This window comes from Anabrus simplex, chromosome 13, assembly GCF_040414725.1.
Source record: "Anabrus simplex isolate iqAnaSimp1 chromosome 13, ASM4041472v1, whole genome shotgun sequence".
Lineage (NCBI taxonomy): Eukaryota > Metazoa > Arthropoda > Insecta > Orthoptera > Tettigoniidae > Anabrus > Anabrus simplex.
The window spans coordinates 60,547,866-60,562,160 of NC_090277.1; the positions used below are offsets into that span (position 1 = coordinate 60,547,866).

A 14,295-nucleotide genomic window follows, 5' to 3' on the forward strand; every position below is an offset into this window, starting at 1 on the left:
TAAAAGGACCCACAAACAATGTAACAGCATTTAACTATATATAACTATCAAATAATAACATTAATGTTATTTGCTTTATGTCCCACATACTAGTTTTAAGGTTTTCGGAGACACCTTCAAATACCACAAGATTGAGTCAGGATCGAACCTGCCAAGTTGGGGTCAGACTGAGCCATTCAGCCCGGCTATCTGTCAAATAGCGTCCCAAACTGTACACATTACCAATGCATATTTCCACTCCAGGTTTCATAGCCAGACATAACTGATAGTTCACCATTGTGTTTTGTATTACTATATTTTGGATATGTTAGTATGTTCAAAGTTGGCCAACACTAAACATCAGAATGTAAATACAACATCTTATTATGTACTATACCAATTTGATTTCTAGGTTAACTTTTAAGGCTGATGATGACCCCAACTTGAGTCAAAAATAGTCCCATATCTATGTACGAGGTGTGTTCAAAAAAAGACCGAACTGTGGCTAGAAAAACTTTATTATGTAGCTTACATCATTTCACAGACTGTCCCGTTCAAAATAGTCCCCTGCACTATCAACAGCGTGTTGCCAACGTTTCTTCCACTTTTGGAATGCTTCCTGGAATGCACTTTCTTTGATGGCGCGAAGTTGCCTCGTCGCATTCTCCTTGATCTCTTCAATGTCTTGGAAACGATGTCCTTTCAAGGTGGTTTTCAATTTGGGGAATAAGAAAAAGTCTGCTGGAGCCAAGTCGGGAGAATAGGGCGGATGGGGCACAACAGGAATTTGGTGTTTTGCCAGATAATTGCGGACCGAGAGAGAGGCATGTGCTGGCCTCTTCCTGCGCACAGCATCTCTCAAATGCGTTAAAACATTCTGGTACAGTTCTTTGTTCACTGTCTGGCCTCGGGGTACAAACTCGTGATGGACAATGCCTTTCCAATCAAAAACACAATCAGCATCACCTTGATGTTTGAACGACTCATTCGTGCTTTTTTCGGTCGAGGAGAACCTTTCCCCACCCACTGTGATGATTGCCTTTTGGTTGCGACATCGTAACCGTACACCCACGTCTCATCTCCAGTGTTTCCACAAACGTTTTCCCAACTTTGAAGCAGAACTTCACGCACACGCGTTGTTCCTCAAGCTGTTTCATTATAGAATTCGACGAACATGTGACACACGCAATCACTTCAGAGCCTCTAACTCAACTGATAATGCAGGCAATGGAATGCGGAAAGCAGCGGTCTGTTGTCAGAAGTTGCCGCTAGGCGCCGCCACAGTCACAACTCGCTCAATGTTGCAGTTTGCGCGCAATTTACGAAGTTCGGTCTTTTTTTGAACACACCTCGTACATACAGCGAGTTTCTCTCGTCGGTTGGCCGGCAGGCGCACCCAGCTTATCTACCTCCCGCTGACTCCTCACTTCCCGTTACACAGCGCAGCGACAGCACGGGAATGCCCGCACTTCGCAGTTCAGGTCCGTGCTTAGAGCGTGTGTTAAATGTTGATCTGTCGCTCCAACTGTTCTCGAGTTGTGATGTGGTACTTTGGCGTATAATTCTCATAATGTCACCACATGTGTACATCGTATAGGAAAGGGTATTCATGTTCGATAATTATGTGAAAACAAGAGTCTTGCGGGGAAATCATTAGTCGATTTCTAACACAATTTTCACGTGCATCCCCTACAAATTGAGAGAAAATGGTTTGTACTTAACGAGGGAAAAGTAAATGAAATGTCAGAAAGATTAGAACATACGCCTACAAAATCCCTAAGACAATTTGGACAAGAAGCCGGAGTTTCGAAGAAGTCAGCATGGCGGGCTACAAAAATGTTAGAATAAAGTGTATGCAAGAAAACCTCACATGTTGGATGAACTGAAAGAACATATCCGGAGAGAAATGGTTTCAGTTACGGCAGACGAACTTAAGCGTGAATCGGAGTTTCCTAAGACGATGCCAGAAATGTGTGGATGCAGGATGAGAACATCTTCTGTCGTAAGGTACAAGTTTATTTTCTTAGTTCTTAATTAATAATTTTCTTAATTTTAATCAATATGTCATGCACGGATAAAGTGAGCGAAGTGCTCTCCCTGTTGCTATGCCGCAGAGCGGGGAGCGATGAGTCAGCGGGAGGCAGATAAGCTGGGTGCGCCTGCTGGCCAACCGATGAGAGAAACTCACTGTATATATGTTAATAATACTGAGTTACTACATGTCATTTGGAAAGTGGAAGACTTTCAATAGACTGAGAACTTTAGTAAAATGATATGAAGTAAACCTAAAGAAATGGGTTTACACTGGTGATGAACAATATGAATGTGTCAAGAGACACATCTGCTGATCTATGTGCACCTAAATGAACCTTGCAGTCAGAAGGACTTGCTCTGACAAATGACAGGGCAATCAAGGCTGCTAATGACTGGATAGGCATAGTGTAAATAATGTAAACATGTATTCGTTACATATTATGTTTATTTTAGGTGTTTTATAAAATAAATAAATAAATAAATAAATAAATAAATAAATAAATAAATAAATAAATAAATAAATAAATAAATAAATAAATAAATAAATAAATAAATAAATAAATAAATAAATAAATAAATAAATAAATAAATAAATAAATAAATAAATAAATAAATAAATAAATAAATAAATAAAAATTAGCAATGTGGATACACCTCTTTAAACAACAGTTTCTCTGATCTCCAAATATCCATGATGGAAATATTCCACTGGGTATATACAGGGTGTCTCGTATAAACTAAGACTGTTGAAGCGGCGTATTTACTCTCCGATATGTAAGCCTCAGTATGGGAGGCGCACACATAGTTCTTGACCTTGCAAGCAGGCTGCATATGTTCGACCTGGCAAGCATCAGATGATAAAGATGTTGATTTCCATACTTTTGTTCCAAATGAGTAAATTTATAATACCAATACACATAACAATGTGTGTTGTTCTGTGTCATTATATTTCATTAAGGTTCAGCTGCTTTGTTATATGTCAATGAACCAGTTGTAAAGTCATATTATGGTGTAAAATGTAGGATGTGATGTGTGGAAAATTCATCTGATTTATGTCTAGTAGACCAGATTATTCCAGTTGGAAAGACGGAATGGTTTAGAAATGAAAGTGGACTAAGACAGGGGAGTGTGCTGTTACCTCGTTTGTTCCTCATGGTTATTGAAAAAATTGTAAAGGAGACAAAGGAAACATACAACAGAACAGGGCAAATAAAGACACAGAAATACAAATTATCATCACAGCTCTTTACCAACTGATGAGCCCAACTTAGCACACTGGGGCAAAATACTGGCAACCAGGAATGAGTTAGCTGGAAAATTTATAATGTCCAATAACGGACCAACTATACTGGCAAGCATCAGTCGTCAGTCAGAATCTCAGCTGTTAACATGGTGAGACAGTTATCATTGCAACACCGTATTTTTGTAGGTATTTTCATACATAAAAGTTCTGGTTTCATCTTAACAGTCGTGTGAACAATCGCATCTCTTACTACTGGTGTGCAGAAAATCCTAATGGTGTTTGTGAAGTCCCTCATTATGATAGGAAGATTGGTGTTATCTGTGCTGTTAGTGCAAGATGAATAATTGGGCCTATTTTTTTTGAGACAACAGTAAATGCAGAGAGGTGCCAAGGTGACATTTTGTTGCCGTTCTTCCATCAGTTAATGGAAGAAGAAGAAGAAGAAGAAGAAGAAGAAGAAGAAGAAGAAGAAGAAGAGGAGGAGGTTGGGTGGTTTCAACAAGATTCAGCCCCTGCTCGTACAGCAGAAGATTCCCTTCTTACAATCTCAGAAGTGTTTGCAGACAGAGTGATGAGTGCTGGGCTATTTCCACCTTGTTCTCCAGATCTAACAGTGTGTGATTTTTACTTGCGGGGTAAACTGAAAGAAAAGGAGTATCGAGCACATCCTCACAGGTTGGAGGAACTGAACGAAAACATTACAAATGAAATCAGAAACATTACAGTGACAGAACTCACTCGCGTCAGCCAGAATGTGCTTACCAGATACAATGCCTGTATAACCCAGCATCTTTTATGATGTAAGATTTCATACAAGATTGTATACACACTTAAAGCAGGGCGGTCACACACAACGTAATTTCAGCTCAGGCAGCTGTCGTAGCGCAGAGTACAAACACCGTGCATTCGGCCTTAGTTTATATGAGACACACTGTTTAAGTTTGCATGATAAACACTTGTTTGGTGCAGCTACATCTGTCAACCAAAAATGACAAAGAAAGTAAGCAATTTAGCTCTCAGCAGAACTTCTTGAATTTTATTTATTCAATGGTCAATTCTACAGTCAAAAATGACTCCCTTCATATTTTTTATTTTTTATCTTTTACAAAGACAGCTATGTAACTTATACCATTCCTTAATTTAATTTTCCACCCTACAGAGAAATATACTGAGGAAGTCAACTCTTTCAGACTATCACTTTCAAACCAAGCACCTGACTGGATGAATACTATTTCTCTTACTATGCTCATATACTAAGCAAATAATTTAAACAGCTGATACAGGGTTGAAACAATCATTGTTGACTGTGTGGATGAATTGGTCCTGGACAGATAAGAACTATGAATATTAACAATGTTTGTAGAGAATCAGACTTTTTTTTTTTTGTAATGAAATATTTCTACTAACATCTCCAATACAGAACTTGGTACCCAATGTACAACTACTTTTTTTTTCTACCATGATCATAATTGAAACAGTCTGTAATTTTTCTGAACACATTTTCCTTGCAGGATATGATATAATTTCTGTACAATATTCAATTTACAATAAATATAAATATAAAGAAGAGTTATAGATTTCTACATGGGAAAACTTCAGGGTTGGTACAAGACACCTTTTATAAATACATACTTTGTCCACAACAATGATACGAATTACTATCTTTTATCTGCCTTGAGCACCTTGACAACAAGGAAACCCACAGCTGTAGCAGCTGCAATACCCAATCCTGCCTTCCACCACACCGCAGAGTCTCCAGGGAACAGTCCAAGTTGTTTCAGGTGTCTGCAAATACAAGAAACTGATGAGGAACAACAGAACAGGGTGAATAAAGACACAGAAATACAAATTATCGTCACAGTATTCTTCCTCTGTTACTGAGTAGAGGGCAGATTTAGAGATCCAGCTGAAACATCTATGAGAGTCCAGAGTACCGAGAGCATAAAATAAAACTTTCCATTAATTTGTTCAAGCATACCACAGTGAGAACATTTGAACCAAGAACTAGCCGTTCAGTGTTTTTCCTATTGGAAAGCATGTAAGTCTTTGCTGTGTGTCGGCAGAGTTCAGCAGTGATGATGTCGATGATGATGATGATGATGATTGCTGTTTAAAGGGGCCTAACATCTAGGTCTTTGGCCCCTAGTGGTACATGATATGATTATCAGAATTCTAAAATCCATCCACTGACTAGAATTCAAAAAACGATGACAAAAAATGATTATACTGGAAGATGCTGGAATAGGAAACTATGTAGCAATGAAAAGGGTTGCAAACAACTGTACAGCTTGGCATAATTTTCAGACAACAGACTCATCAGTGGACTGAATATTCAAAGATGATGAAATTTATGTGAATATACTGAGACCGTAAGGCCTACCTTCAATACAGGGCACTAGTTAAATAAAATGAATTATAACTAAAGCATATTTTTGATTTTTGGTTCATTACTAGTAATTCATTAAGTAAAATATCACCAGAAAACATCAATCCCCCCACAATAAAGGAAGTCTACCAAGCTCTGAATAAATTAAAAAACTACAAAGCGCCAGGAGAAGATCAGACCTTTGCGGAAATCTGGAAATATGCAGGAACCTCAGCAAAAGTTGCCCTCCATCAACAACTTGTCTCTATCTGGATTAAAGAAGAACTACCAGAACACTGGACAACAGCCCTCATTCATCCTCTGCACAAAAAAGGGGACAAAACCGACCCTAATAACTACAGGGGAATCTCGCTCCTAGACATAACATACAAAATATTTTCAATAATCATCCTTAATAGGATAAGTTTACAACTTGAGAAAGAACTAGGAGAATATCAAGGAGGTTTCAGACCCTGGAGGAGCTGTCCTGATCAGATCATGAGTCTTAAGTTGATAATGGACTATAACAGGAGAAGAAACAGAGATATGGTGATAACATTTGTAGATTTCAAGAAAGCTTATGATTGCATCCATAGAGAATCTCTGTTTAAAATTTTAAGACACCTTGGACTACACCCCAAATTAATAAACATGATAAAATTGACTCTCACCAATACCAAGTCAAAAGTGAAGTTTAGGGGTGAAACATCAGAGACATTTGAAATTAAAACTGGACTACGGCAGGGAGATGGGCTCTCACCACTATTATTTAACTGTGCTCTAGAAATGGTAATGAGGGAATGGTTTAGAAAATGTCCCCCCAAAATAAAGATTGGCCGAAAAATCAAAACAAATTGCCTGGGTTTTGCTGACGATTTAGCATTACTAGCAGTGGACATAAAAGAAGCAAAAACCCAGATATCAGAACTTCAAAACATTGCAAATAAAATTGGCCTCAAAATATCATTTGAAAAAACAGAAATTATGCCCCAAAAACCAACACAGCTAAAAGAAGTCACCATAAATGGTAATAAAATCAAAATAGTAACTCAGTTTAAATATCTTGGAGAAGTAATAACACATAACTTAAATGAAAAAATCTCAATCCAAGTAAGAACAAATAGATTAGCTAAAGCACAAAAATTAACATGGGATATCTACAAAAAGAAATGTCTATCAATAAATACAAAAATAAAACACTACAACACAGTTATAAAACCGGAAGCTACATATGCAGCAGAAACACTCTTTTACCTGAATAAACAATCAAAGACTGACAGACTTCAGAAAATTGAAAGGAGGATTGGAAGAACCTGTATCAACAAAAAATATCAGAAAGATGGACATTGGCGGTTAATACCTAACAAAGTCGTGTACAAAGAGCTAGAACCCATTACAGATACTATGCGTAAGAGGAGACTGGGATTCTTTGGACATATCATGAGGATGCAGGACTCGAGACTTCTGAAACAACTAGTACAACACAATCTCGTCTCAAAAAATACCACAACAGGATGTAAATGGATCAGAGAAGTAAGAGAGGATCTGAAGGAAATAGGCCTTACAACAGAAGACACCAAAAATAAGATAAAATTGAATACAAAACTCAAGAATACAAACCTCCGCTTTACCCTTACACAAAACAAACCAACAACACGCACATTTTCAACTGAGGAAAGGGCACGAAGATCGGAGCGTCTGAAGAAGTACTGGGAGGACCGCAAAGCCCGAACAATCCCTTCAAAGAGACCTGAACGACGGACTGACTAAAGTGATCCTATGTGGTCATAAAAGAAGAAGAAGAAGAAGAAAATATTAATAACACTAATACCCAGAATTAAATGTTTTTAACATATGCAATAGATGAAATTAAATTATGGTTCCCTTCTGGGAAATTCATTTTTGATATAAAGGCCAAAGGCAGGCAATTATACAAGTGGAAGCAAATGCTTCCCCTAGTGGAATGTCATTGCATTGTCCTACATAGAAGTCTTGTAGTGGTGTCTCAACGGCGTGTTGGAAAGGTGTAGCATTTCAAACAATGAGCCCACTGCTACAATGGGGCAAAATGCTGGTAATTTCACAACTGAAGAGGCCCAAAGAGTTTAAATGGTTTCAAATATTTGGTAATAATAATTTTATTGGCTTTACATCCCACTATCTACTTTTGCACTTTTCAGAGACACCGAGGTGCCAAAATTTAGTCCTGCAGGAGTTCTTTTATGTGCCACTAAGTCCACCACCACAAGGCTGATGAATTTGAGCACCTTCAAATGCCATCGGACTGAGTCAGGATCGAACCTGTCGAGTTGGGGTCAGAAGGCCAGCGCCTCAACCGTCTGAACCACTCAGCCCGGCAATAACATTTAGTATTCTTTTCTTTTGTATCTAGTACCTTTTGACAAATATTTAGTACCAATACTTAATTATATTTCCTTGTGGCAATCCTGATGCTATCCCCAGATCATAAGGCAAGCTGAGTCAGCACACATGACTCATAAATAAACACATATTGTGCAGTAGTAAACCCAGACCAAGTGTGGCTGTTTGTACTCTGCGCTACAGCCCTGTTTTAAGCGTGTATGCAATCTTACATGAACTATTACCTTATAAAAGATGCTGGAAGTGTCGTCCTTCATAATGAGGGACTTCATAAACACCATTAGGAATATCTGCACACCAATAGCGAGAGTTATGAGTGTTCATACGACCATTAAGATGAAACCAGGCCTCATCCAGAAAGAACACAAGCAGTGGGTCGAATAAACAATCATTCAATGATGCAAGATACCACTCAATATCTCACTCTTGTGGCTGGATCAGCAGGTTTTAAACAATGGGCCCGTGTAAACCTGTACAGGTTAATATGTAACAGTTTTGTAGCTCTGTGTGCAGAAGAAACCGAAATCCCTATTTGTTGTGCTAACTCTGTGAGCGATTTATTCGGTGTCCATTCAGGATTCGCACCAATGTCATCTAGCTTTCCCTCTGTTAAAAGTGTTTGTGTGCACGCATGTTTTTTATTGAGCAATGAGCCAGTAGCTTCAAATTTATTTACAATTATGTGAATCTGCGCTCATGAAATTGCTGAACAAATGCATCGCGTACCCGTCAAGCCGACTCTTACTTAAAATAACCTTTTCGTATGAAAATACGTTGTTGCAATGATAACTGTCTCACGATGTTAACAGCTGAGATTCAGCCTGGCTACTGATGCTAGCTCAAACACGTGCACGCTGCTTGCAAGGTCAAGAACAATGCACGCGCCTCCCGTACAGCTGCTTAGGTCTGGGAGAGTAAAAACGCCGCTGGACAGTTTGGGTTTATAAGAGAGACCTTGTATACTGAGGCATAATACACTTTGTAATTTAATACACAAAACAGAACACAACAAAACTATAAACACATCCTTCAACAGGTATTAACTTTCTAAGAAGCTTGGCTTGCATCCGAGGCCAAAACAAATGCGTGCGCACCTCCAGAGCACTGAACTTGGCAGATGGCTGTTGTCTCTCAAACTGAAGAGGAAAGAAGGGAGTTTTTATTGAAACTGCTGCTAGTAAGTGCCGTACTAGTTGCCTGACCTTGATCAGGTGATATAAGCTTCTCTATGAATAGCCCATCTACATGTGTGCTGTGTAGCCAGGCCAGTACGGTGTGGAGCACCCAGCAGAAGCTCAGTGTGTGCTTTAGTTCAAATACTCTCACTGTAGAATATTCTATGTATGATACTCACAAGTGAAGGCAGAAAACCTTTTTTACTTGTGAAATATAATAGTCTCCATTAAATCTAGTTTGAGCTAAAAGGATGTTATGCTAGTGTTTTATTTTGGTAACAAACAAATAGCACAAGAGTTATAAATTCTGCTATGTTACACATCCTTGGCAGAAGCCATGACTGTGCTAATATTGAATAAATGCTAGACAATACTATTCAATTTTGGAATTCAAAGTATTTTTCAAACATGTTTTGCCTCTTGTTGAGGTTTCATCACGGAAAGTTATTCTTGTGATCAACAAATAATGGAAAAGAAGAAAACAAGTGTCAATTATTATCCTGTTGAGATTCCCCCCCCCCCCCCCCTCTTGTGTTTGTCCCCTGTTCCTATTCTTTTATCACATGTATTTATCTTTGTTGTATGTTTCCTCCCTTTTCCTGTTCTTATCCTTCACTCCCCATATGATATCAAGATGGCCCCTCAGTGAGTGTTGATGTCCGCCCTCCTGATGAAGCTATGAAGCAGAAACGAGCTCGTCGGGAGCTGAGAAGACATGAATGTAGAAGAACTGGGACTGAAGGAGAGAGAGTCTATCTACTTGAAGATGTGGAGATTGTCCACGTCGTTTTGTGTTTCCATGTTTGTCCTCGTCTCCTATTTCTGTTGCTTCCTCTTCGCACAATATTCTTCTTCTGCTTCCACCACTTTTCCCACATGTGGGGCCATGAGTGCGAACTGTGTTGCACCTGTGGATTTGGCCCTGTTTTACGGCCGGATGCCCTTCCTGATGCCAACCCTATGTGGAGGGGTGTAATTACTATTGCGTGTTACTGTGGTGGTTGCTAGTGTAGTGTGTTGTATGAATATGAAGAGGAGAGTGTTGAGACAAACACGATTAAAATCCCCGACCCGGCTGGGAGTCAAACCTGGGACCCTCTGAACCGAAGGCCTCAATGCTGACCATTCAGCCGATGAATCGGACTTCCTCTTCGCACAATGATCTGCCATATTGTTCGTCCTATTATACTGGGTCATCGAAAAAGAATACCCACATTAAAAAAAATTGATGAATCAAGTAGGATAAACATACCAAGGTGATTATGGTCTCCTCATATGAGGAATATGACCAAGATTATGCCATAAAACGTCCTAGATGGATGAAAAGAAAACACTACATACTTTGAGGACTACGATGGCACTAATCTTTGACACTGTCAGTGCTATCCATGGAATTTACAACACACAGGTAGGCCTAAGATGAATTCTCGCTCATATCTTGTATAGTACATGACTGGATCATTTTTAAATGAAAATCAAAGGAATGCCGCCTTATTTTTTGAGTGAAATATACAATATGTAAGCTATAATTTGTTTTCTTATTTCCTATGATGTTAATGCTTTCTGCCACCAAATTCAATAACAATTGAATGGTATGTACGAACAAATGTCTATGTTACATTCCCTTTATATTTAGAAAAAACGGCAATAAAGATGATTGTTGACTGTGGGATATAATTACGCGAGAGAATATAACATAGACTTTTGTTCCGTAAACGAACAGGTTAGAAGTGCACGCGCTCACTCTTTCGCACATAATGGATGCATACTGTGTTATTCGAATATTTTAGCCTAATTATAATGATTTGGTGCGTACAAATACTGTTCCATTAAATACAAAACGTAATTGAACTCGATTCTTCACAGTGGTTAAGATAATTGTCGAGCGCTTGCGCGGGGAACGATGTAACATAGACTCTTCACAATTTCCGGAATACTATAACCATCTGTTGAGATATGCTCAAACTACCTGCAAATACAGATCCAGAACACATCACAGACATTTGTTCTGTGGATATCTCAAATGCCACAAAAATGTAACATAGACGTTTGTTCACGCTTATGACTCAATTCCTTTTTTTTTGGAACTCACATTAGGCTTGTTTTCTTCATTTATGGTCAATAGCGGACATAATTTATCATAAGATATTTGAAAATACCAAATGTAATTAAAAACTTATTTACATTTCAATAAGGGCGGCAGCACGAAGTTTATTGTTTTCCATGCACCAGTATGAAAAATTTAAGGTTCAAATTCAGACTGAAATGAAAACTTAGTTACGATAAACCGACATAGTAAATACTGTGGTGAATAAAGAAGTGAGCGTTATCCAAGACATGTGAGTTCTGGAAATCTAAGAGTTAAATCTAATCTAATAGTTAATCTAACACCTAGAGTAACTGATGTTTGTGAATAGCGAGTAGCCTGTAACGACATGCAGGAGGTCCTTTCACTCTACCCACAGGGGAGATAGAGAGCTCTGATACAACGAAAGAAATCTGTAGTATCATGATGTACATCCAACAATATGGCAGTTGATTCCAGCATTTAACATACCCATGCCATGTCACAAGTTAGCCCTGCCATATCAAGATGTATGTCCAACAAAATGGTCGCTGATTAAGCACACAATTTTATGGACGTAAATATTCACAATTTATGTATTATGAGAAAAATTCTGTTGCCTTTGGTGATGTTACCATGTGTAAGGGGCTTTGCTGTGACCTAGACGAAACGCCTGTCAAAGACAGTGGAACCTCGTTTAAAACAAGACACCATTTGTATCTACTGTACCTAGAAGGTAGAGTTCTGGCAGATGGTGATATCGTGAGGAAGAAGATGACAAAGATTTAGTACAGATATATGATGAACACCAGTTCCTTGGTTACCATGGTGTTGATTTTCTGTCCACCTAAAATTGTCTGCACTCAACTGATGACACTAATTCCAGACAGACCCAGAGCCCAAAAACATATCCATGTTAAAACAAAGGTTTTCCACCTATATGTTATGGACCTATAGTTATTTACATTGTTCTGTAAATTATAACAGACCCGTGAAATATTTCAAGTACAATGCATTCATGAAAACTAAATATTCACAATTACAGACCCATTTTCATGGATGAAAATTCAACCAGAAATAAAACATGTTTGAACATTAATTAAATTAAAAAGTATTGACTGGTTATGATAATAAAAATAACAACAACAACAACTGACGATGGATATAGTCGTTGCCGGGACAAAACCTCGTATGTGATAATATTTCTGGAGATATACTGACCTGCAACACATACATTATGAAGAGTGAGAAGGCCTTGACAATATGCACAATATTGCACCTTAGATGACAGAACGTTACTGGCCACAGTCCTAAGCTAAAATATTTCGCATAGGAGGTTTTGTCCCGCCAGTGACGATATATTAAAATCATAATTAAGGATAATATATTTAGCTGTTGTTATTGAAGTTTTGCTAATGGAATGATTCCTCTACCATTAAACTGAGTCAATTTTGATAAATCTTTGATTTAAAAAGGGAGTGTAACTTTAGGTATTACACCTGAAATGCAATAAATTTTTTAATTATATATGTGATAAGAAAACTTGAGAAAAGTTCACAGTGTTGAACACTTTTCAAGCACAGTAGCTGCTTTACATGCGAATGATTTAGCAATGCAGTGTTATGTGTTATTATACTGTACTGTGAAATCCCCATTTCATACACAATTTTCAAAGTTCTAGAAGCAGAAAAGTAATCTTCTCTCTCATTAATCGTATCCAAGCACAAGTATTTATTTTTAATACATTTTCTGAACATTTTAATGTCTATTCTAGGCTGTTGCTGTCTATTATGCAGTAATAATAGTATGTTTCCCATGCCTGTAATAAGAGGCAACTAAAAGAAAGAACCAAGGGTTGTCAATTTAGGAGTACAAGTTTGACAACCATGGGCTCCTAGCAGAGTCTAGCATTGCTTCCACTTGACCCTGGGTCTTCACTTTCATTTTCCTAAATGACCTATGACCTACTAGACAGATAGGTCATTATTAATTTAAACCTAAGAACAGAGAGCATGCCTGTGGAGGAAGGTTTCTGAAGTAAATGAACTGCTGATGGCTATAGTAATACAAAAAGTTGAACACATGTGAATCATAACTTATGGGACACTTGGTACTGTAGACGTGCAGACTCTGTTTCCTCAACAAGATATACAGGATATCCCAGGAGGAATGGTCAATATTCAGGGATATGACAGGAATGATCATTTGAAGTAAAAAACTTCATATGGACATATGTCCTATTCTGAATGGTTTCCGAGATAACAGAACACATTTAATCTACAATTGTTTTGGGTCTTACCCACCCAACCTCTCTGACGTTCTGATATGGGTACAAGTTATTTTGCATGTAATGTTCGCCATACACGTGTTCGTGGGACATTGATACATGCTGAAAATCGCCGTGTGTTGGTAGTAGGACTATGCTGCACCATTTCAACAATGTGTTGCTGTTCCCGCACAGATTGTTTAACTACACTTTCAGAAGAAAAGTGGGAACTTGGAAGAATACCCGTTTCACACAATGTTAAACACTCTACGATCAGGAATTTGACATGTCGGAAAGTTTAAATTTAAATCTAAAAATTTCATTTTTGTCCGTATTGAACTGAGAATGGAAGATAGGAAACTTAAAAGGGTCCACCTTTTCAATACAAATAAATGTTATAGTTTATTTATTGGAAGTTCCAAGTGTAAATATATGTTGTAAATAAACTATAACATTTATTTGTATTGAAAAGGTGGACCCTTTTAAGTTTCCTATCTTCCATGTCGGAAAGTGCCAACAGTATTCCTTGACACTACCATCCAGAAGCCGTACACATACACCGTATCTGCATATTCTTCACTAGTGTAGATATGTGGCATTTTAGCCAGCAAATGTACAAACACAGTTATCCTCTGATACACTCTCAATCCCTCGCACTACTGTTATTCTGTTGAAATAATGAGATGAACTGAGAATTAATCTTTACCTGATTAAAAATAATAGTTAGTTTGTTCAACTCTTGTTCCGTTTCTCTATGGGGCCGGGTATGAGGCGAGATATCATGGC

At 38.1% G+C, this 14,295-nt stretch overlaps 1 protein-coding gene across 2 annotated transcripts in view; it reads right to left on the bottom strand.

The window, feature by feature from the left end:
- Positions 1–2,440: 2,440 nt before the first annotated feature.
- Positions 2,441–14,295, bottom strand: part of Miro (mitochondrial Rho GTPase) — a 97,476-nt gene continuing 85,621 nt past the window's right edge. For both annotated transcript variants that reach the window (XM_067157277.2, XM_067157276.2), the window contains one exon: positions 2,441–5,041. In XM_067157277.2, the coding sequence (XP_067013378.1) occupies positions 4,915–5,041 (127 nt within the window). In that variant the 3' untranslated portion in view covers positions 2,441–4,914. The remainder of the gene's footprint in view (positions 5,042–14,295) is intronic.